Genomic DNA, 26,419 nt, shown 5'->3' with positions numbered 1-26,419 from the left:
TCACCAAGTTGCTTTTAATCCCTACATAGACCTACACAGTCTCAAAATATTATAATTTATTTACTTAGGATCTATTGATAAGGATTGTATTGTCAGCACAGACTAAATTAACCTGTAGTAACAACCTCAAAATTACATAAGCTGGAAAAAGAAAGCGTTCAATTTTTATTCATGCTTCATACGTGTTATAGATCAGGAGGGGGCCTCTGCTCAGCTCAGCCACTCTGGGAGTTGTGCTAAGTGAGCAAGCACCAGCTCAGATATCACAGGTCACAGTACCTGAAAGAGTATTCTATAAGATGCCTCACCAGAAATCAAATGCTTGGTCCAGAAATCACAAATGAAACCTCTACTTACAACTCCTTGGCCAAAACCATTACATGATTCAATCCAACTACAAAAGCACCAATAAATACAGTCCCAGAATCACCAGAAGGGGGCAAACAACACTAATGATTACCATGTAAGCATTTAGTTTGCTGCCACATTCTTCTTACTACAAATAATGCCACAATAAATATTCTTGTTAAAAAACTTTGTGCACATATACACGTGTATCTGTATTATAAATTCTTAGAGTTGGATAGCTGGTCAGAAAACATTTCCATTTTAATGTATATGAGTATTATTAAATTTCCTCCAACAAGGTTTTTGTTTTGTTTTTAATTTACATTTCTTTAATAATGATTGTGGGCTTCCTTGGCAGCTCAGACTGTAAAGAATCTGCCTGCAATGTGGGAGACCCAGGTTTGAGCTCTGGGTGGGTAAGATTCCCTGGAGAAGGGAATGGCTACCCACTCAGTATTCTTCCCTGATTGAGAATCTATGCCAGATTCATTTTTACTTTTAAATCTCATTCACATGAGATTTGATTCTTTAAATGAGTAATGTAAATATGCAGCTTCCTTTGCTTTCTCCAGATGGCCAGAGAATTAGTTGATTCAATACAAGTTACTGAGCAATCTATTTTCCCTTGTGGTGGTTGGGAAATATCATACACGAATTGAAAATCTGCATTTGAGTCTATCTCCTAAATCACCATTATGTGATAGTGATCTATCTCTAGTACCAATGTCACACCAGTATAATCACTAAAGTTTTATAATACATTTGATAAACTATTAATACTAGAGTTAAGCCATATTAATTATCTTCTTTCTCTAAATTATCTTGATTATTCATGTAATTATTTCATTAATTTTCTCAAAATTTTACATTAGCTTACCTAGTTCCAGAAAATACCATTGTTATTTTTATAAGGATTCATAAATGCAGATAAATTTTCATTTTTTAAAAATTAGTAATCTTATCAAAACAGAGGGTATATATTTTCCTATGTTTAACTCTTCCTTTGTACTCCCAGTTGAATTTCAGAGTCTTCTTTGGAGTAGTTCTATAAACTTTTATTTGCATTACTCCTATGTAATTTCTCTTTGTTTTTGTTATTGCTGTTGCTTTCACAAATCAGCTCTTGCTTTTGCTATATATTAATCACGATTGAAATCAGTATCTTCAGTATTTAAACTGAGTACATGTTGCTTTAAGGTTTTTGAGAAGCGCACACGCTCTTTGACTTGTGTACGTTTAATGAGAGGACTGGTCTGACTTCGTAAGTTTCTGGACAAGACAGCAGCAATGCCACTGCATACAAAACACAGATGTGACCAAAATGCTGAGATGTGGCCAAATGCTATTTTCTACTGTGTTCTCCAGAGACAATACTGGGTAAATAGATCTCTCCGGAACAGATTACTGAAAGTTTTCATGTGTAGAAAAAGCTAAAAGATCAAGCATAAATGGTAATATTTCAGACAGGTTTAACTTCAGTCTGAATGTTACTGGATTTATGTACACCTCCAAACACTGACTCACTTTAATAAATACTTTCAATAATCTTTGCATTGTAAATCTTAGTTGAATCTCAAATTCTATCTTATTTGGAAGTTTGCTATCCAAGAAAAGGCTTATTTTTAATGGCAATTCATTTTACTGCATCAACAGTATTTGGATCTAAAATCTCTGATGACTTGTAACATTTATTCAGAGTGACACATGCAATTAGGGGATTTTAGAACTAAAAATGTATATATATTCATCTTTTAGAGCATTTTTTTTCTCAAGCACGGAAAAGAATTAGGGGAATTACACAGGGGAGATTTTTAAAAATAAAACAGTACCACTTCTGCTTCCCCATGACCTTAATTCCTTGCCCACAAATGGCAATCACTATTTAGTGAGATGCTATGTCATTACCCAAGTGTGGCTTGGAAAATAAAAAAAGGGGTAGGGAGGTTCCCGGATTTCCCTGGTGACTCCCAGCAGTAAAGAGTCCACCTGCAATGCAGGAGACCCTGGTTTGATCCCTGGGTTAAGAAGATCCCCTGGAGAAGGAAGTGGCAACCCACTCCAGTATTTTTGCCTGGAGAACCCCAAGGAGAGAGTAGTTTAGTGGGCTATAGTACATAGGGTCACAAAGAGTCGGACACAACTCAGTGCCTAACAGGGAGGTTCTCAACCACTTCTCCTGGGATTATATAGCAAAAGAAAGTAAGACCTAGGAGCACAATGATTTTCTTGGCATCACAGTACTGATGGCAGTTAAGTACAATCCTTCTCCCTTGCCTGGCAACCCCTTCCACTCTATCACACCTGTGTTCAATAATGTTAGGAAAGAAGACATAACCAGAATCAAAGTTATCAAAAGGCTTTTCTGGTACCACTTGCTTTTCACCAACAGACATCATGAATAAAATTAACTATTCTTTCCTCTAGTACTAAGTTTCTCTGTTGGCTCAGTCACTAGAATCTGCCTGCAATGCAGGAGACCCAGGTTCAATCCCTGGGTTGGAAAGATCCCCTGCAGAAGGAAATGGCAACCCACTCCTGTATTTCTACCTGGCCAATCCCATAGACAGAGGAGCCTGGTAAGCTACAGTCCATGGGGTCCCAAGAGTCAGACACAATTTACCGTACCTAAAGTACTGTTCATAAAACTAGTGCAGCTCATAAGAGCTAATACTGAACAACTTAAGTGTTGTTTTATGTTTTATGCATAGCTGTTACTTCCCCAGCCAGATTATGAGATCCATTACAGAAGGATACAAAACATATTCATTTTTGTCCTCCCAGCGCCTAACACAGTTCCTTCCACATTCTTATTTTCACCAAGTATTTCCAGAATTAAATTCAACCCAAAGCTATCTTCAAGAATCATATTAAAGTCTGAGTAAAAATGACTCAAATATGTCATAGACAATTACATTATAAAGTTCAGTTTAAAATGAATGTTTGAAGATCTCTCTGCAGGTTCTTCTATTTAATTCATGACATTTTTCAAAGTATACTAAATCAAAAGGAATTATGTCCATTAATTACTTTGACTACTCTTTTCCTTTCATAAAAACATTAACCTAATCTTTACATCTTTACTTTTATATCTTTTATAAAGAACCAATTCATCTTATGTTAAACTTCCAAACCATCTTAATTCCATCAACACCTTTTTCATTGCACAACTAAACATAATTCTCTTTTTTTCAGACTCTGTATGATTATTAATTTATTAATTATAGCATATCATTGCAAATGTACATAGTTATGTGCATGCTCAGTTGCTAAGTCGTGTCCAACTCTTTGCAACCCCACAGACTGTAGCCCACCAGGCTCCTCTGTCCATGGGATTTTCACAGCAAGAACACTGAAGTGGGTTACCATTTCCTTCTCCAGGGAATCTTCCCAACCCAGGTATCAAACACGTGTCTCCTCCATCTCCTGCATCACAGGCAGATTCTTTACTGCTGAGCCAGAAGGAAACCCAGTGTTTGTAAATGCCCAATACTAGGAAGAAACAATGAACACTGAGCTATTTCATAGGTTATCTCTAAGGAGTACAATACAAAAAAGCACAGGGAATAAAAAAAAAAAAAACTTCAATGTTGCTCCCTGTGTGTCTTCATGGACTGAACCTTTCAGCATGGGACCAGAAAAGAAAGACCAGGAGGACAGAAAGAGAAAATAGCAGCCACGGCTCCTGACATCACTCATGAGGTTAAGGTGAACATCCAGAGTTCTCTCTCTGACTGAATTGACTCAAATGGATTTATCAAAAGAGCCTGTCAAAATCCGTAATTGACCGTGCACTTCTCTTAGCTGGCATGGCATCTCTTCTTCTTACATCCCTACTGTCATCTTATGTTTCTAAACAGATAACTTCTTACTATCATAGTAAACAGAACATGGGAAACTTAAGCTAATAAAAGCCCCCATACATCCCCAAATTTCATATTCTAGTTAAGAGTATAAAGGCAGAATCTCATATTATACATACCCTGTTCAAAGCTGCCAGGACCAATTTGTGAATATCATTCCTGAAACACTGCTTTTCAATCATATTTAGCTTATGCTGATATTCAGTATCTTCCCTGTATTCTTCTGGGATGCCTAAATGCAAAATAAATACAAATCATTTTCTCATAAAAGATTTAGGCTGAATAGAATGTCATTTATTAGGAATGATTATAATTAACCCAATAATACATATACATGTTGTACCTTTTTCTAATCCATGGTTCTTTATCAAAGAAATAACTCTAAAGTTTAAGAAATTTTTAAAAATTGTTCATCACTGAATATAAAATAAATACACTGTATATGGATGTTTACTGAATTTAAAGTAGCAAGAAGTTACTATGGTGGAGCAATTTTCTGGAACCAACAATCTCTTTTTTGTGTATTAACAAACAGTCTGTACTCATCATAAGCAGCTAGATTTTTATGCAATGGTGGATGATTTGAAAAAAGTTCAAAGTTATTTGGACTATAACATAAAAAGGTCAGATATGAAAGGTAGACATAAAGAGTAGCTGGAATAACAGTGGAAAATTCAGCATTGTGATGGTAAAGAACATGTAGTTTTATCAAAAGTCCTCTAAGGCTGTACAAAAGTATTAAGTAACTTAAGGAAAATATACTTTATTAAGCTACATTGTAGCTGAACTATCCCCAAATGGTTGAAAAACGGGAAGTCAAAAAATATTGAACATATACAGAACATATAATAGAACATGTAAGTAAAATAATTGTGATTATTATTATTATATAATTATGATGTTCCTAAAACCTATGACTATAGAAATAATTATTAATAAACAATACCTTATAATCTTACATTTCAGTAATTTGTATTAATAAACGTTATAAGTTGGCTGCATATAAGTTTTCATTTACTTAACAAAAATTTGAATGCCAACAGTACATGCAAAGGATTTTGCCACATGCTAAGAATACCACAAAGAATTTGACAGGCGTGATTTTCACCCTTCCAGAACTTTCAGTGCTCATTTTAAAATTTATTCAAACAGGTCCTGACATTCACTACAGCTGTATGACCTTGGACAAGCCACTTAAACTCTTCTGTCTAATTTTCAGTGACCAAGACCACATTAATTTCTAAAGCTGCCTATTATATCACAAGCAGATGTGACCATTAAAAGCAGTCCTGTTGAAATGTAAAAGCTTCATGCCAAATGTAAGGAGTCTTACTAAATGTCTTTCTTACATTAAGACCAAATGAACATTCCCAAAACTTCATCTCTGGTCTTTGGCATATCACTTGAGGTTCTACTATCCAGAATTGATATAATTTCCTTACCAGATAATAGTTCTTTAAACTGTTAGAACTGCAAACTTTTTGAAGAGGGGACCTATAACCTAATCATCTCCAGATTACCAAGAGTTCCAAGCATAGCCCTTTAGCTATAACAGCTGTTCAATATCCACCTGTTGCACAAATGCGTCTTTAGAAAGTACCCATTCTAATTCAGGCTGGTGCTGGTGCTGATGATAAGTCGCTTCAGTCGTGTCTGACTCTCTGTGACCCCCAAGGACTGTAGTCTGCCAGGCTCTGCTGTCCATAGGACTCTCGAGGCAAGAAAACTGGAGTGCGTTGCCATGCCCTCCTCCAGGAGATCTTCCTGACCCAGGGATCGAACCCACCTGTCTTAAGTCTCCTGCACTGGCAGGCGGGTTCTTTACACTAGCACCACCTGGAAAGCCCCTAATTCAGGCTGCCTGGGTGGAAACCTTGCTCCGTTATATAAGCCATGACCTTAAAATCTTTGTATCATGTCTCAGTTTCATCATTGGTAAAATGGGGTGGGGGGAGTAGAATCTGACTGATGGGTTGCTATAAAAATTTTTTAATTTTATATGAAGTACTTTGAATAATGCCTTACACATTTGTTATTAACTAAATATAAATGAATGGGTTTTAATAGTTTCATAACCTCTTGAATTATCTCCTCTGCAAAGTAAACAAATTCAGTTTCTCCGACTGTTTGGCTTTATATTCATAATCACGTTCCTCTATACACTTCCCAATATGCATATGTCCTTTCCTAAAGAATTTTGCACTGTTTCCCCTAGAATTGAACAAGGCAAGAAGGAACAAGTCAAATGATATTTTATTAAAATAAATAGGTCTTTAGTGTTATTCTTTTAAAGCACAGGCTTAATCACTTCAATAAGTTATAGTTATAAAAAAGGAGGAAGTGAACAGTACCAGATTGAAAGCAATTTAAGTGACATAATACTAGATGCAATACGTGCTCCTGAATTAGATATTAAATTATACAAATTTGCTATAATGCACATCTGTTACAATTAATAGTTTGAATATGGTTTAGTTAATAATTGTATACATGTACATCTAAACAGCTTATAAGTACCTACTTCAACCTAACATGTCAAAACCATAATCATATTCAACCTCAAAACTACTGGGGTACTGATACTATAGTTACTCACTGACATACGGAATCACATGCTATAGGATGGTATGCGCTCAGCTGCTTCAGTCGGGTCTGACTCTGTGCGACCCTATGGACTACAGCCCGCCAGGCTCCTCTGTCCATGAGATTCTCCAGGCAAGAAGACTAAAGTGGATTGCCACATCCTCTTCTAGGGGATCTTCCCAATCCCTAACTACAGGATGGTATAGTATGGCATAATTACAGCATGATAGAATATGGTTATTTGTGTGGCGTGCTATTGGTAATACAGTTATGTTACCACAGAGTGAAGTAGATGATTAAGCCTTTACCTAATAGAGAAATGTATTTATATATTGATATGCTTATAAGGTATGTCTATTAATATACATATTTTCATATATAAAGTATCACCATGAATTTATAATATTATTTTCAAGGGCACCTGTTTAATATACCTAAAAACATTATAGAACTATGATTTATCATTTAAATACATCATTTCATACATCTAAATTATTACTATCAATGTCACTTCAGGATCATCTCAGAACAATAAAACAAAAGAAATTCTATATTCAAAACTTACTTTTTAACTAAAAGAGTATTATTTTATTAACAGACAATTCTGAATGTCTTTTGGCTATCTTTAAAACTCAAATGTACTCTCAGAAGAATAAGGTTGACATCTTTAAAGACAATCAAAAGGATTTTATTTGCTTTTTACAACCTATAAAATTTTTTAAAACTCTCAATAATATCCAAGCAAAATTATGTCTGTTAAATTATATCTCAAAAGTTGTTTGACAATTTGAATGGGACATGATTCAATTCAAAATTTACTGAATTTTTGTCCAAGTTTCCAGGGGATTTAAAAAAAAAGATGACATGACTAAAGAAAGCCCTTTCCTTGAAAAATTCTATACTCTTATACTCAGAAATATAAATACCAATATTACAACAGAAAATGGTAGGTTTAGGAAGATTTCCTTTTAAAAGGACCAAAAAAAATGAACTTCAAAAGTACTGGGACTCTCACAGAGCAAATAACCCTGATATTCAGTAGTCAGAAAATCACACCAAAGGTGCCTCCTAATCACCTCCCATACCCATCCTCTCCTGCTTTCTTGGCTGGGCTCCCATTATGTCTCATCTGGCCATCACAGCCTCCAGCCTAGTCTCCTTGCAGGAGGCTCTCCCCTGCCAATCATGCTCCACACCATACTACTACTGTTATAAATGGCAGCTTTAGTTATGACACTGCAACTTTTAAACACCTTTAATAAAGTTTTTGAATTGACTTGCATTAAAAAAAAAGCATAAACTGCTCAGCCTTCTGTTCAAGGCCCTTCCCTCTCAGCCTCTGCCCATCCTTCACCCCTAGGCACTGCTCTCCTCAACACCATGCTCCACTCATCCCGGATCTTTCTCTTTCTCCTTGAAATGTCCCTCCTGGCCTTTTTACCAGGTCAACCTTACTCACCCATCAACTGCAAACATCACAATTTCTCACATACTCTTTTGAATAAACTATTTGTGCTTCCATCAATATTTTCACAGACTTTTATAATATGAAAGTGAAAGTTGTTCAGCCATGTCCAACTCTTTATGACCCCATGGACTGTAGCCTGCCAGACTCCTCTACCCATGGGATTCTTCAGGCAAAAATACTGGAGTGGGTTGCCATGACCTTCTCCAGGGGATCTTCCCAACCCAGGAATTGAACCCAGGCCTCCCTCATTGCAGGTGGATTCTTTACCATCTCAGCTACCAGGAAAGCCCCTTAACAGGCTCTCTCAACTGTCTGGTAATTAACTATCTGTTTCTCTACCTCTAATCTCCTATAAGCAGTACAATCCTGTCTTTTTTCACCTATTTTTCAGAGCTTTGCAGTCATCACAATGTATAGAACATAAGAGGCAATTAATAAATACATGCTAAAGGAATGGAGGAGCAGGTGTTTTAAGTGGGTTTGAAGGACAAATAAAGTCATAACAAATGTAAGCAGGATATAAATGGGGTACAATGGACACTATTGTAGTTAATGAGTAAAAGCCACATGGTTATATTTGAGAAAGATGCATTCAACCACAGAGTAAAGAGGGACTGGAAAGAGGCAAGAGAGGAAGTGTGAAAATTAGTTAGCTATTATTATAATTGAGACAGAAAACAAACAAAAAACTTGAACTCAGCAATGTCAACAGAAATACAAAAGAAATAGCAGAGATGACACTATCGTTGGAGTTGAAGCACCACACTACATTGCAGTTATTTTTCTGTAAATAAACTATTGATGCGTCTTACTAAATTTTCATGTAAATTTATCTGACTCTTCTATCTCATCATTTTCCCTCTAGTTTTATTATTGGGCTACTGCAAAGATTTGAATTTGGTTGGCAGAAACTAGGCCTTTAATTTTTGCCTGGAAAGTTGGTAGTTCATGAAAAGTCAAAGAATTCATTTACAATAACAGCTCTTCCCACAGTCAATTTATGTAACTTACCTGGAACTATAAAATGTAACAGAGCTCGAAGTGCTTCCAGCTGCACCGATAATGATGTCTCATGACTTTTCATGACTGTTATTATTTTGGGGACCACGGCTGCCATTGTATCCAGGGAAGTGCTACTGGAGATATAATATTGAAATGCTTATTAAAAGTCCAACCTGACTCCAATACAAACACCGATTTGAAACAAGTACAAGAAAACAGGACTATTTTATCAGAGAAGGCTATGTGAACTCAGTAACATGAGCAAACACAATTTAAATTCTTATTCGGTCAAACTTTGACCTCAAGAAGTTAGATTTCACAGGAAATTGGGAAGTCTTTTACTTTAGTTTCCCAGAACTAACAACCTCCTTTTGATCTGTACAGGGTCATTGGCAACAACCCCTGGAAAGAAGGTATTATTTGCATTTTCTAGGTAGAGAGTTTAGGCTGACAAAGGTTAAACATCAAGGTCCTTTCACTGGAACACGACAGAGTCAGGGCTGGAACGCAAACTCTGACCGCCAAGTCCAGAGAGCTGTTTACAGCATAACTACCGGCCCTTTCCTGATTAATACCCCAGGACTTCTTGTATTACGGTAGTCTTAATTAGCTTTATTTGCACTAAAGTCTTGGTTTCTCTAAGGCATTTTAGCAGTTATTTAACATACACACAAATGTATGTTAATCTACACATAAATGTAGATTTCAGTAGGTCCTACCAAATTTAATAGAGGCAGCCCTTGCTTTTACATGGTACCATATTGACTAAACGTCTGCATATCACTTTGCATGGGTCTATGGTTACTGACATATAGTACCTCTTTATCTGAAAGTCCCAGTTTAAACACATCCCCTCTTTGCAGCCTCTCTCCTTTGGTTACCCTAGCTTGATTCACCAATACCCTATGATTTTACACATCCTTGTCATTGACTTGTCACACTATATTGTAATTATCTGTTTACAAATGAGATTTTTAGGGGCAGGCATGCTGTCATAGTTAACTCTGAACACCCAGTACTGGAAATTTATGCATTTTACATATGAGGAAACAGCCAGAAAGATTAATTGGCCAGCATCTACAACATCTTAAAATGTCCATTATTCCACTGTGTTTTTCCCTCCTTATAAAGGTTCACACACTGACAGGACCATAAACAATCACAATTTAACATAAACTTTTCATTTAAATGTCAAGAGCAACATTTAAAAAAGAGAGATATTGTTTAAAGTTATGACATGTAAACATAAATAGATAAGCTGGACTTACATTGAATTATTACATTTACATTACTTTAAAACAATGTATCTTTACATTAAAAACAAGGTAATGCCATTTATTCTAAGTCTGTAAACATGTTACATACAGTTTATCATGCTACATGCATTTCACTTAGTCATATTGGAAAGTGAAAGTGTTAGTCATTCAGTCATTTCTAACTCTCTGAGACCCCAGGCTCCTCTGTCCATGGGACTCTCTAGGCAAGAATACTGGAGTAGGTAACCATTCTCTTCTCCAGAGGATCTTCCCAATCCAGGGATCAAACCCGGGTCTCCTGCCTAGGAGGCAGATGTTTTACCATCTGAGCCACCAGGGAAGCCCTACTAATATTTAATACCTGTTAGTAAAAACAGTTATGTTTTATTGAGGGCTTAAAATGCACCATTGTCCTAAGTCTTTTGTTCAAACTTATTTAATCCTTACATCATAAGCCAAAAACTTATGAATTTGTTATTATTATTCCTCATCACCAATGAGGATTCTGAAGTTTAGAGATCAAACAGTTGACTCAAATTAGTGGGAAAACCAGGACTCAAGATCAGTTTTTACTGCAACATCTGTGGCATTTGACACAGGACAGTTTTCTAATGCTGTTTTTCTGTTTGAAATTTATTTGGACTATGTCAAAGTTACCTCACATTCTTTGATCTAATAAAGTACCAAAATGTGCTGAGCACATCCTTCGGGAGGAGATAACTCTCTGTATTAATTTTTAGTCTTTTAAACAAATTTTAGATAGATTCCACTTCCCTTCCCTTCCCACCTCACCACTACTTGCCATTCTATCCCAAACCTGCATTATCCACCCCCAGATAAATGATATGGTCTCTCTGTGCCACAAACTAGACATGCAATCTTAACATCCCTGGGCTTGAAATAAAAGTGATAAATGCTTCCCCAGGTAAGGAATGAGAGCAGGAAGAAAGACAAAGCTAATTCTAATGAATGAATATTGATAAATATTAGTTTTTGTGAGAAAGCAACAATTAGAAGCCATATCCTAATTTTATATCTTCCACATAACAAAATTTTAAAAACTATTTAAGGTTATGTGCTATATAAGCGCGATTTTTCAAAACACAGTCAATACCAATCATAAAGCACAAAAGCAAATTTTCAACATATTTCTATATATAAATAAAATAAATCTATGTATTACTGACATGAGATTATGCTGCAAAATGTTTCCATCTTCAAATGCCTTGTTTATATTCTTACAATTATGCTCAAAATATTGATATTCTACCTGGTCCAATATTATATATCCTACATAAATTCATAAATATTTATTACCTTTCTTCGAAAAGATGATTTAGCATTTTACAGCCACTTTCAGCCACTTCAGGAGAATGCATATGCTTCTGCATTAACTCCAATACATTCAGATATATTCCTTTTGACAACAGGATCTTTCTAAAATTAACTACAAGATTTTTTAAGTGTTACTTGAATAAATGAAAGGACATTGTCATAATCTTGCAATAAGACACATACTATTAAAGATAATCAAAGTTCATCAGAATGTATATACAACTATACATCAATTTATATTTCAGTGACAACTTAAATATCATTAATTTTTTTTCTTTAAAATATATACTATTTCCAATTTTTTCATATTTATTAACCACTTGAGGTTTTAGAGTGAAAGGTTCATTCACAGAGGAAACTAGGGGAATGTGATTACCATCCATGTGAAAAGAATATTTTTGAAGAAATACATTTTTACATAATGCCCTCCAACATAAGAATGAAAACTAAATTTCATTCTAATTATAAAACAACTTCACAAAATAACTGAAATGATGTAGAGCAGAGGCTCACTGGTGACCTGGGAATAAGTTAGAGATGAGTGACAATCCTGTCAGCCCTTGAGGGATGGAGGAAGTACAGCTGAAACCAGGCTGGGTTGCCCTCAGCCTTCCCCGCTTACTCCAGTGGACCATGCAAACACTATCATTTCTATCTGTGCTATGATACACAAAGTTATGAACAGCACTAATAAAAAACATATAAAACATAACTACATATTTTCACAAAATAATAACAAAGCTTAAGAAACACATAGACTGCTTTACAATTGATTTCACATTATGTGTGGAAAATGATGATGAAATAATTTTCCTCTTCATAATAAACTTTCTTCAGTAAATGCAAATCCAGTGTCTTAAAAGTCTCCATAATACCTTAAAGTTTCCATATAAATACCACTTATCTTGAAGCCTCTATATAAATATCAATTCCAACATTATAAACTATATTTCAACACTGAAGGTGGCAGGAATGAAACTGAGAGAGCTTTAAATACTATTTTTTTTAAAATTAGTTATGCATCCAAAATTGAGAATAAAAGAAAAAATCAGACAAAACTCGTAAGTAGAAGTAATATATGTATTCTAAATTACTGACAAAATCTGAAAACTCATACTCCTTCAAAATCTGAAAAATCATCAAAACATGGTAACAAGTTGGTTATTCAAGTGTTGGTGAGGATGTGGATAAAAGGTAATGAAAAATGGTACAGTTGCTATGGAAAACAGTATAGAGATCCCTTAAAAAACTATGAACAGAACTACCACATGATCCAGGTATCCCTCTTCTGGATATTTATATTTAAAAAAATATGAAAATACCACTAATTTGAAAAGATATATGTACTCCTATGTTCTTCATAGTATCATTTATAATATCCAAGATACAGAAACAACCTAAGTACCCATTAACCAATGAATGCATAAAGAAGGTACGATACACATATATGGTACAACACTACTCAGTCATGAAAAAAGATGAAACCTTGTCATTTGCACCAACATGGATGGACCCTGATGGTATTATGCTAAATGAAATCAGTCAGATGATGAAAGATAAAGACTGTATGATTTCACTCACATGTAGAATATAAAAAACAAAATAAATGAACAAACCAATCAAAAACAGAGTAGCAGTTACCAGAGGAGAAAGGGGTAGGGGAGGGCGAAGTGTCTAAAGGGGATGAATGGTATGGTGATAAACGGAAACTAAATTTTTGGTAGTGAGCACACTGCAGTGTATACATAAGTAGAAATAAAATGTTGTATACATAAAACTTATTATAAACAAATGCTAGTCCAATAAAAAATTTTACTGATTTTCAATTAATTAAAAAAAAGAATAATTTGATTATTTTGCTCAGTCAAATCAGAAGCTTTAATAGGTCCTCCTAAAATGGCTAAATTCTAATTAAGGAAATATTTTAAATCATAGAAGTTATTCTAGATCAGCAGTTCCCACACTTCAGAGTACACAAGAATTCTCTCAGCGACTTGTTAAAACAGATTGCTGAGTTTCAACTACACAGTTTATGATTCATTGGGTCTGTATGGGGCCCTAGAACTTACGTTTTTAAAAAGTTCCTAAATGATGTTGCTGGTCCAGAGACCACACTTTAACAATCACTGTCTTGGACATTAACTCAATTTGAGATTTGAAAATTAAGAACAGAAATTACATCATACAGTATACCTTGGAGAAAAAATTACAGCATGGAGTCACTTTAGAGTTTATAGAACATTTTACACATCTCATTTACCAGCTCTCTACACAATACTCATGACCTCTTCTAGCAATAAATTATCTGCTATAAAAGACCAATAACTAAAAGCAACTTCCTTCAGGCCTTCACTTCAATAGTCACCTTGTTTCCTCACTGCCTATCACAATTTCGTCACCTGTGAACACTAACGTATATACTTTCTTTGCTTCATTTTTTTGTTTTGGCTTCACATTCTTTGTGATACAGTCAAGGTCCACATATCATATATATCAATTAGCCTTTTTACTTATCTTTCCCACTAGAGCATAAGCTTCATGAACCTGGGATTTCTATTTTTCTTATGTACCTCAGGTGTCTAAGGTTCAATAAATACTAATTTTATTAACTAATTAATTAAATGGATAAAATGTCACACAAGATGTTTGAACCTTGACCTGGGAACTACCATGACAAAACCCAGTTTTGCTGGCCACCAAACCAATCGTTTTCCTATAAAACTATACCCAGCCCTTCATATGCAATGTTCCCAAGTGTCTTTCAATGAAGACTGGTGAATGAGTTGCTTAAGTTCTTACTATTCTCATAAGGGAGAACTCCAAGGACTATTCAAAGGGATCTGAAGAAAGTTAACATGGCAGGGAACCAAGAACAAAGAAGTATGAAATCAGAAAGACCAGATAATTGAGTCTGAACAAAGAAATCAAGGCTAACTTCAAATGTAACCAATCCTGAGGCACCATAGTAAGAATCAGCCCAGGGAGTGATCAAGATTGCACAGAAGATTCTTCTCAGGGAAGACCCTGAACTCATGTCCTCCCATGAGCACACCAAAATTATAACTACTTACAGTGCAATGATCTATGAAAATGATCTGAAAACTAGCAGAAAAGATATTCCACAAGTAAAGATATAAAGAAGGAACTACATGAGATGACAGGAAGGATGGGGAATGTGATATAGTGAAGACCCACACTATCAGATAAGCAACCAATAAACAAGAGGATAATCACAGAGGTTATTTACAAAAGTTCTCCCCATGAATCAAGGGGTCCAAGCACCTCATTAATCTCTCAAACCTGGAGGTACTAGGCTTGAGCCACTAGAACATCTGGCTTTAAAAGCCAGCAGGGCTTGCACAAGGAGAGCGCAAGAGGGCTATAGGAATCAGAGACTTCACTCTTAAAGAGCCCATGCAAAGTCTCATGCACTTGGAAACCCAGCATACAATAAGTTTAAAAGAGTCTGGATCAGACCCACTTGCTGATCTTGGAGAGTCTCTCAGGGAGACAGAAGGCAACTGGGACCCCCTTGGGAGAGTCTCTCTCCAGAAGATGCTGCTGACAGCCATTTGAGGTAGCATATTTTACCACGAGGACACTGGTACTGGCAAGTGCAATTTTGGAGTTCTGCATCTATCCAATTAGCACTAGGAATCAGCTGCACTTACCAGCAGGTAGGCACCAGAACTGAAAATCCCCAGGGCCCATAGTCAGCTGCCCTGGGACTCCCAGGCTCACAGCCAGCCACCCAGGATCCTTACACTAACAACCAGCATGTTAACTCCGGCTCCAAAACCCTGTGTCTGCAGTTAACTGTCCCAAGACCTCCCAGACCTTAAGTCAGCCATGCCAAGACACAGCTCCACTTACCCATGGGATGGAACCAGTTCCAGAAACCCCTAGACTGTGCAGTCAGCCATACTACGACCCAGTCTTGAGCACCAACGACCAGCAGTCTCTACACAAGGAGGTGTAGGCAGCTAACCCACCAGAAATGGGCCCTCCCTACATGAGCACCACAACACTCAGAGGCCCACCCAGACCATGCAGAGGGTACCACTAGATCACACGGCTCTGTTAACCAGAAAGGACTGTACTGTACAGACACTTCTCCAAGATTAGGAAACATGATCAATCTGACTAAATACACAAACAAAAACAATAATTACGCAAAATGAGGCAACACAGGAATATGTTCCAAATGAAGGAAAAAGATAAAATCTCGGAAGAAGAATTAAGCCAAGTGGAGATAAGCAATCTACCAGACATTAGCTCAAGGTAATGATCATAAAGATCCTCAACAAACTCAGGAGAAGAATGATGAATATAGTGAGTTTACCAAAAAGCTAGAAAATATAAAGAAGAATGAAACAGAGTTGAAACAGGATACAAAACTGAAATGAAATGAAAATTAATACAAAGAATCAACAGTAGATTAAATGATATAGAGGAACAGATTAGTGAACTAGAAAACAGTGTGCTGAAAATCACACAAGCTGAACAAACAGAGGAAAAATAAATTTTAAAATATGAGAATTCTCAGACAACATCAAGCATACTAACATTTTCATACAGAGATCCAAAAAGGAAAAGAGAGAGAGAGAATGGTAGACAAATTATTTGAAGTGATAATAGCTGAAAAATTCCCTAAACTTGGAAAGGAATAGATATCCAGGTCCAAGAAATACAAAGTCAAATACAAGATCAATAGAGACAGAGAGATCCATAAAAAGACACATTGTAATTAAAATGACAAAACTTGAAGATTAAGAGAGAATATTAAAGCAAAAGAGAAGCAACAGTTACATACAAAGGTACTCCCATAAATCTGTCAGCTGACTTTTCCAGATAAATTTTGCAGAATACCAGGGAATAGTGGGATCCATTCAAAATGCTGAAAGGAAAAAATAATCTATCCAGTAAGGTTATCATTCATTTGAAGGAGGGATAAGAGTTTTACAGACAAGCAAAACCTAAAAAGAGTTCAGCACCACTAAACTAGCTATAAAAAAAATGTTGGAGAGACTTCTCTAAGTGGAAAAAAAGAAGACCACAACTAGAAAACAAAATTTATGAAAGGAAAATATCATTGGTAAAAGCAAATGAGAGTAGTAAATCAACCACTTAACAAACTGATAGGAATAGTAAAATTATCTATGTCTACAGTAAGTATAGATAGAGATAAACAAAACAAAAAGATGCAAAATATGATGTAAAAAACATTAAATGAGAAGACAGTAGCAAAAATGTAGGGATATTTAAATGCTTTCAAAATAAGGAGATCATCTTCTCAAGAAAGTAATATTGCATAAAAGAAAAATAGTTTAATGCCTTATATGTGCATATATGTCCACACGTATATTTATCTATATATGTATATATCTAGATAGATACAGATATCTATCTACATATCTATATATACCTTCATAATAATAAAATGCATCCATATTTTATCAATAAAATGATAAAGTAAATAAGAAATAAAAAGTTAAAAGAAAAAGTTGAGATCATCAACTTAAAATAATTTTATACACACATACACACACTTCACAGTAAACACAAACTAAAAATCTATAATAGACAAATGATGAAAAAAGAAAGTAATAACATAACACTAAAAACAGTCATCAAATCACAAAAGAAGAGAACAAAAGAAGAAAGGAACAAAAGAACTACCAAAAAAGCATCCAAAACAATGAGCAAATAGAAATAAGCACACACTAGACACAGGCTACCCACCCCAGTATTCTTGGGCTTCCCTGGCGGCTTGGATGGTAAAGAATGCACCTGCAGTGCAGGAGACCTGGGTTCGATCCCTAGGGTGCGATGATTCCCTGGAGGCAGGCCCAACAACCCACCCCAGTATTCTTGCCTGGAGAAGAAGCCTCATGGACAGAAGAGCCTGGTGGGCTACAGCCCATAGGGTGGCAAAGAGTTGGACACAACTGAGTGACTAAGCACACAGCATAAATAATTACTTCAAATATAAAGGGACTAAATGTTTCAATCAAAAGAAAAATAATAGTTGAATGAATAATAAAATAAGATCCACATATATGCTACTGACAGGAGACTCAACTCAGATCTAAAGACACAGACAGACTGAAAGTGAGGGGATGAAAACAGGTAACCCATGCAAATAGAAAAGAAAAGAAACCTAGAGTAGCAATAATCATATCAGACTAAGTAGACTTTAAATAAAGGCTATCACAAATGACAAGGAAGGATATTACACAGTAATAAAGGGATCAGTCAACAAGAAAATGTAACAACTGTAAATAAATATGTACCCAACATAGTAATAACTAAATGCATAAAGCAAATATTAACAAACATACAGAGAGAAGCTGACAGCAACATGGCAATAGTAGAGAACTTTAACACTTAACTTACATCAATGGGCTGATCATGCAAACAGAAAATTAGTAGGAAAACACTGTCCTTAAACAATGAATCAGATGGACTGAATAGATATGTTAGCACATTCTATCCAAAAGTAGCAGAATAAATATTGCTTTCAAGTGCACACAGAACATTTTCCAAGATAAATCATGTGCTAGGCCACAAAACTAGTCTCAATAAATTTAGAAAGACTTAAATCATTATCAAGCACCTTTTCCTATGTTTCCTGGTGGCTCAGAGTGTAAAGAATCTGCCTGCAATGCAGGAGACCCAGGTTCCACTTCTGGGTCAGGAAGATACCCTGGGAAAGGGAATGGCAACCCACTCCAGTACTCTTGCCTGGAGAATTCCATGGAAGAGGAGCCTGGCAGGCTACAGCCCACAGGATCGCAAAGAGCTGGACCTGACTGAGAGACTAACACTTTCACGCTTTTCCTACCATGACACTGTGGGACTAGAAATCAACTATGAGAAAAAATTACAAATTACACAAGTACATGCAAGCTAAAAAACCAATGGGTCATTGAAGACATCAAATTGCAAATGAAAAAATAAATAGAGTAAAAATAAACTAAATAGAGACTAAAATATCAATAGAAAATATTAATGAAATTTAGAGCCGGTCCTCTGAGAAGACTGGGTTTAGTTTGATAAATGGGGCTTCCCAGGTGGCGGTAGTGGTAAAGAATATGCCTGTCAATGCGGGAGATACAAGAGATGAAGGCTTGATCCTCGGGTTGGGAAAATCCCCTGGAGAAGGAAATGGCAACCCACTTCAGTATTCTTGCCTGGAAAACCCCATGGACAGAGGAGCCTGGCAGGCTACAGTCCACGGGGTCACAAAGACTTGGACACAACCGAGCAACTAAGCAGTCACACACAAACAAAACAAACAAAGAAACAAATTCTATGGGATGCAGCAGAAACAAACAAACAAAAAATTTCTATAGGATGCAGCAGAAGTAGTTCTAAGAAGGAACTATATAGCAATACAAGCATATCTAGGAAACAACAATCTCAAACAACCAACCTAACCTTATACATAAAGGAATGAGAAAAAGAACAAAAAACTAAATCTAAAATTAGTACAGGGAAATAAATCACAAAGATCAGAGAAGAAATAAACTAAAAAGAGACTAAAAATCAATAGAAAATATTAGTGAAACTTAGAGCTGGTCCTCTGAAAAGATAAACTAAATTGGTAAACCAATAAACAGACACATCCAACAAAAAAAGAAAGAGACAGAGAGGACCTGGGCCCAAATCAATACAGGACCCAATTAATTTTAAAGGTTTTTGCACAGCAAAGGAGACTATATGCAACACAAAAAGACAACCTTCAAAATGGGAGAAAATAACTGCAAATGAACCAACCGACACAGGATAATGTCTAAAATATGCAAGGAGCTCATGCAGCTCAATATCAGAAAAAACAAACCACCCAATTAAAAAATGGGCTGAAGACCTAAACAGATACTTCTTCAAAGAAGACATACAGATGGCCAACAAACACAGGAAATGATGCTCAACATTGCTCATTATTAGAAAAATCAAAACTACAATGAGGTATCACCCCACACTAGGCAGAATGGCTATCATCAAAAAGTCTACAAACAATAAATTCTGGAGAGGATATGGAGAAAAGGGAACCCTCTTACACTGTTGGTGAAAATGCAAATTGATACAGCCACTATGGAAAACAGAATAGAGATTCCTTAAGAAACTAGTATTGAAACTACTATATGACACAGCAATCCCACTACTGGGCATATACTCTGAGAAAAAACATTAATTCAAAAAGACACATGTGCCCCAAGGTTCACAGCCACACTACTTATAATAGCCAGGACATGGAAGCAGCCTAGATGAATGGATAAAGAAGATATGGCACATATATACAATGGAATATTACTCAGCCGTAAAAAGGAATGGATTTGACTCAGTTGTATTGAGGTGGATGAACCCAGAGCCTGTTTTACAGAGTGAAGTAAGTCAGAAAGAGTAAAACAAATATATATTATCACATATATATGGAATCTATAAAAACATTATTGATGAACCTATCTGCAGAGCAGGAATAGACATGGAGCTGTAGGGAACAAACCTGTGGACCTGGAGAGGAAGGTGAGGGAACAAACTGAAAAAGTAGCATTGACATATATACATATATGTGCAAAAGAGATCCTAGTGGGAAGCTGCTACAAACACAGGGAGCTCAGCGGGGTGCTCTGTGATAACCCAGGGTGGGGGGTGGGAGGTGAGAGGAGACTCAGGGAGGGGATATATGTGTACTTAGAGCTGACTCACGCTACGGCGCAGCAGAAGCCAGTACAACACTGTAAAGCAATTATCCACCAATTAAAAATAAACAATAAATCACAATCAAAGCCACAGAAATGTAAAGAATCATAAGAGGTCACTACAATTACATGACTATAAAATGGACAACCTAGAAGGAAAGGACAAATTCCTCGAAATATACAATCTCCCAAGACTGAAGCAGAAAGAAATAGAAAATACAAACAGACTGATTACCAGTAATGAAACTGAATCAGTAAATAAACGACAACCAAAAAAAAAAACAAGTAAACAAAAGAAAAATAAAAAACTTTCAACAAACAAAAGTCCAGCACCAGAGAGCTTCACAGATGAATTCTACCAAACACTTAAAGAATAGTAAATGCCCCTACCTCTCAAACTATTCTAAAAACTGAAGGGAAAGGAATGCTTCCAAACCCATTCTACTAGGTCAGCATCACCCTGACACCAAAACCAAAGATATCACACACAAAAAAGAAAATTACAGGCCAATATCACTGATGAGCATAGATGTAGAAATCCTCAAGAAAGTATTAGCAAACTGAATTCAACAATACATTAAAGGAATCATACAACATGATTCATCCCTGGGGTGCAAAGATGGCTCAATATTCACAAATCAGTCAATGGGATACACCACACTAACAAACTGAAGAAGAAAAATAGCATATGATGATACCAAGAGGCAAAAACAAGTTTTGACAAAATTTAGTATCAATTTATCATAAAAACTCTGAACAAAATGAGTTCAGAGGGAGGATATCTCAACATAATAAAAGCCTTATATGAAAAACCTATAGCCAATATCATACTCAATCAGGAAAGCTGAAAACATTTCCTCTAAGATCAGAAAAAAGACAAGGATGCTCACTCACTTCATTTCTATTCAACACAGTATTCAAAGTACCAGCCACAAAAGACAGAAATACAGGGAATCAAAATGGGAGAGGACTGTCACTGTTTGCAGATGACATAAGATATATACAAAGAAAATTCTAAAGATTCCACCAAAAATACCAGAACTAATAAATGAACTCAGTAAAGTTGCAGGTGCAAAGTTAATATACAGAAATATGCTATGTTTCTGTATACTAAGAATGAACAGTCAGAAAGGGAAATTAAGACAACGATCCCATATACAACTGTATTGGAAAGAATAAATCTAACTAAGGATGTAAAAGACCTATACTCAAAAAACTATATGCACTGGTGAAAGAAAATGAAGATGAAACAAACAAATGAAAAGCTATACTGTGTTCATGAATTGGAAGATTTAATACTGCTAAAACAACCAAATTATCCCAGGCAATCTACAGATTCGATGCAATCGCTATCAAAGCATCGATGGCATTTTTCACAGAACTAGAACAAACCATTCTAAAATGTGTATGAAAACACAAAATACCACAAATAGCCAAAACCTTGAAAAAGAACAAACTGAAGGTATGAGCCCTGATTTCAAACTATACTAGAAAGCTATAGGAATCAATACAATATGATGCTGGCCAAAAAAAAAAAGACAGACACATAAATCAATGGAACAGACTAGAGAGCCCAGAAATGAAAACTTAGATGTTCATTTAATCTCCAACAAAGTATGCAAAAATATATGATGGGGAAGACAGCTTATTCCATAAATGGTGTTAGGAAAACTGCACAATTACATACAAAAGAATCAAACTAGACTTCTTTTCACATGATATGCAAAAATAAACTCAAAACAGATTAAATAATTAAGTGAAAACCTGAAATCATAAAACTCCAAAAAGAAAAGAAGCAGTATGCTCTTTGACAATGATCTTAGCAACATTTTTTTTCAGCCTGTCTCCTCAGGCAAGGGAATGAAAAGCAAAAATGAATAAACGGGACTGCTGCTGCTGCTGCTAAGTCACTTCAGTCGTGTCCGACTCTGTGCGACCCCATAGACGGCAGCCCACCAGGCTCCGCCCTCCCTGGGATTCTCCAGGCAAGAACACTGGAGTGGGTTGCCATTTCCTTCTCCAATGCATGAAAGTGAAAAGTGAAAGTGAAGTCACTTAGTTGTGTCTGACTCTTCGCGACCCCATGGACTGCAGCCTACCAGGCTCCTCCGTCCTTGGGATTTTCCAGGCAAGAGTACTGGAATGGGGTGCCATTGCCTTCTCCGGCTGTCTCCTCTCTAAGATGCCTCAACAAAAGCAGCAAAGTCCAGTGTTCATTTTAAAGAGTGAGACGCGCCCCCCAACCCAGGCCTCCACACAGCAGAGGAAGGGAGACTCAAGAAGAGCAGCTCCCCTTTCTGCCACTTCCACTGACTCATTATCCTTTGAGAGCAACCCCGATCAATCTCTCAGGGCTTGGCCAGCCCAAGCCTTTTATGATGGCTTTTTCAGTGCCATCAGAGGTGAAGTGAGAAAGAATGAAAACAAAGAAGTGATTTTCCTCTTGATCTGAATTAAATAACCATGTAGGGAAACATGCATGAGGAGGCTTTTTTCACTCTACTCGGGTTCTCTACTAAAAGTTGATGCTAACACTGGTCTTTTTTTTTCAAGCTTTCAGTGTTTTTCTGTATTTTTCTCCCTTCAAGAATATCCTTCAAGAGTTGCCAAGTCCTAATGCTTTTATGATTAGTTTTCTCCCAAGACTTTCTGGCCGTATTTCCTATTTATGAGGGCTGAGCCCTAATAAGAGCAGCCTGAGCCTCAATTCTAAACCTCAAGAGTTCTTCCAAAGGTATAACAGCTATTTTTCTCCCCTAAATAATGGAAAGCTGTAAGATTTACATGTAAAAGACTTTTTTTTTATTTTTATAATGGATAATTTTAGTATATTTTATAATGGTGAATCTCTCTCCATCCACTGCATTCCCAAGAAAAAAACACAGGAACAGTGTATAAAGGAAACTGGGGCAGAAAAGCGACCATTTGGCCACTGTTACAAATATTCAAAACAGTACCACTGAACACAAGCTAAAAGTTCATCCATAAGAAATTGGATCATAAATGAGGACATAGGTATACACTGGGAAACTACACAACCATCAAACATGGTAATGTGGGAACTTATATTTAGCAACATAAAAAAAGAAATGTAAAATTTGGTTATAAAAGACTGTAATAGGATCCCATTTCTCCAAAAAACATAAAATGTATTGTACATGTCAAGTGTAAGTACATAGACAGAAATCCAGAAGACATACATCAAAATGTTATTTTCCTCTTTATCTTTTTACCTATTTGTCAGTGTATCTATATATCAGATATATATATATTTATATATTTGAAGTTTTTACAATTATCACTTTTATACTTTTTAAAATTATATATAAAAACAAACATGTTTCATTATACTAAAAAACATGGTGTACCTCTTACCATTTTGTTCTAACAGAGTTGACAAAGCATTTGCAGATGCCTGGAAGACTTCTTTTGATGAAGAATGCATCAGCATGGACAGCATCACTTCCCTGTGAGCTGGGAACCTTTCACAAATTCAACCACAACATTAATAGTAATCTCTTTAATAATTAACTCAAATATTCACTTACTGTTATCTAATCTAACAACCAATAAGGGCAGATAAACAGTATTTTATGCCACCTCTACTCACAGGAGAGAATTATAGTAAGCAGTGTTCTATTTACATTATATAGATATATATAGTGTTCTATTTACATTACATTATATACTACTAATAAAGTAGTATTTCTGTTTCTTCAAAGTAGATAAGCAGTAGAAGGAGAAAATAGAAGACTCAGTAGATATATAAATAGGTGCTAAGAGTAAAAAGATTAAGTGAGAAAAAGGAGATGATGTAAGCAAGACAGGAAAATTTAAGAATCATAAAGAAGTAGAGTGAAATTTTTTAATTTAGAGCATAAATATATTTTAATGATGTATTTATTTTAGCAGTCTCCTGTGAATTTTAAGGGATTAGTATCTATGAATTGAAATTTTTATAAATTGCAGCATGAAGCAACCTTATCCTAACTTCCTTAAAATATTGCTCAAAGCAGATTAGTTTCCATTCAAACTAGAGACATTTAAATAAATAGAATCTGTTATTAACTGCCTTCTAATTGGCAGTAGATCACTATGGAAACGAGGGCTTCCCTGATAGCTCAGTTAGAAAAGAATCCACCTGCAATGCAGGAGACCCTGGTTCGATTCCTGGGTCGGGAAGACCCCTGGAAAAAGAATAGGCTACCCACTCCAGTATTCTTGGGCTTCCCTTGGGGCTCAGCTGGTAAAGAATCCACCTGCGATGTGGGAGACCTGGGTTCGATCCCTGGGTTGGGAAGATTCCCTGGAGAAGGGAAAAGCTACCCACTCCAGTATTCTGGCCTTGAGAATTCCATGGGCTCTATAGTCCAGGGGGTCACAAAGAGTTGGACACGACTGAGAGCCTTTCACTTCACTTCACTATGGAAACAGGCTGCCAGAATATGAGGTGCAGAATATCACTATTTAAATTTCCAAGGTAAGTCATTAAAAATTTAAAATTGAGAGGATATGCAGAGCCAACAGTAAAAACATAAGCAATTGTTCATGGACATGAAACAAATCAGACGTACAGAACTCCTGGTTACAATGTGCATCTTTGTCTGGTCTTATGATGTTTAAATGGAGCTCCCATAGGAAGCATCCTCAAGAGCTGACAGTTATACAATAACCCTCTCAAGAGAAGACAGGTTAACACCACCACATAAAGTGGGGAGTCAGTAGAGGAGGCTTCTAACCATATCCAATCACTGATATTGACAACCTCCAGGCTAGTAACTACAATAGAAAAGGTCACAGATGGCTCTGCGATTTCTGTCAGGTGAGAATAATTAGTACTTTTAAATTATTAGCCAGAAAACTGAAAGGTTCTTTCTTGATGATTCATAACTTACTGAACAACTCTTGATTCTAAATTTCTCAGTAATAGCTTTCACACACAGAGAGTTTTACTAACTATTGAAGACAACAGGCATCAAAATATTATATATCCACAAGTATTTTATGGAAATACTTATTATAAATACTTATATCAAAAATATTTCGAACAATAAAAATTTCAGTGAATTGATTAAAAATATAACTAAAATTTTCTACCATATAAAATCAAAACTACTAACTGGCCATCTTCATCTCCAATCTTCTCGTGTAAACTGTTTTGATACATAAGGAGATTATTCAGGGCCCAACAGGCAGCCTCCTGGATTTGGGAAGGAAAAAAAGAAACCTTCAAAAAATAAACTATTGAACAAACAATTTTGAAGGACTATAAAATTTATGACAGAGTCTAACCTGCACATGCTTGTTCTTCCTATGCCAAGTTAATGCTTTGTAACAGGCTTCCAGCCAAAACAATTTTTCTTCTTCTTCATCATCGTCATTCTCCTGATTCTCATTCTTTTCCTCTAAGTCTTGATTTAAGAAAATGGTCTCAGCTTTGGAAAAATGGAAACATATAACTTATGTATACTTTGAGTGACCAACTCTTAAGGCTATTATTTTCAAACATTATTGACAGAGCACTGGTTAACTAAAAGATCTCTTTAATATATTACACACTTTATCATATTGTTATTCCATGTAGATAAATCAGATGGGGGAGAGGGTACCAAACAAAACTAATAGGCTAGAGGAAGATTAATTAACAAAATGAACTGCTACTAATAAAGCTAAATCAAGGATATATTCACTGATATCTGAACTGGGATATTTATCACAACTTTCATTCCCTTGAAAGTATCCTCTATGAGAAAATGTTGTCACATTAGGAAAAGAAAAAGCATTTAAGGGTTCTTTCTCTATATATAACTTTCCTGTTATAATGTCAACATTCAAGGTCAAATGCACCTGAAAGGATTTCCT

At 35.9% G+C, this 26,419-nt stretch overlaps 1 protein-coding gene across 3 annotated transcripts in view; it reads right to left on the bottom strand.

The window, feature by feature from the left end:
• The window catches only part of LRRK2 (leucine rich repeat kinase 2), a 194,561-nt gene that overhangs the window by 141,573 nt on the left and 26,569 nt on the right, over positions 1 to 26,419 (bottom strand). For 2 of the 3 annotated variants that reach the window (XM_043446342.1, XM_043446340.1), the window contains exons 9-14: positions 25,850 to 25,992; positions 25,678 to 25,757; positions 23,933 to 24,039; positions 11,835 to 11,964; positions 9,271 to 9,395; positions 4,328 to 4,440 (exon numbers count right to left, since the gene is read on the bottom strand). In XM_043446342.1, coding sequence (XP_043302277.1) covers positions 4,328 to 4,440; positions 9,271 to 9,395; positions 11,835 to 11,964; positions 23,933 to 24,039; positions 25,678 to 25,757; positions 25,850 to 25,992 — 698 coding nt within the window. The remainder of the gene's footprint in view (positions 1 to 4,327; positions 4,441 to 9,270; positions 9,396 to 11,834; positions 11,965 to 23,932; positions 24,040 to 25,677; positions 25,758 to 25,849; positions 25,993 to 26,419) is intronic. The other variant, XM_043446341.1, reaches the window with a different exon arrangement.

The sequence above is a fragment of the Cervus canadensis genome, chromosome 25 (assembly GCF_019320065.1).
Source record: "Cervus canadensis isolate Bull #8, Minnesota chromosome 25, ASM1932006v1, whole genome shotgun sequence".
NCBI lineage: Eukaryota > Metazoa > Chordata > Mammalia > Artiodactyla > Cervidae > Cervus > Cervus canadensis.
The sequence above is the reverse complement of the archived record's forward strand: the minus strand, read 5'-3'. Positions and strand labels throughout refer to the sequence as shown.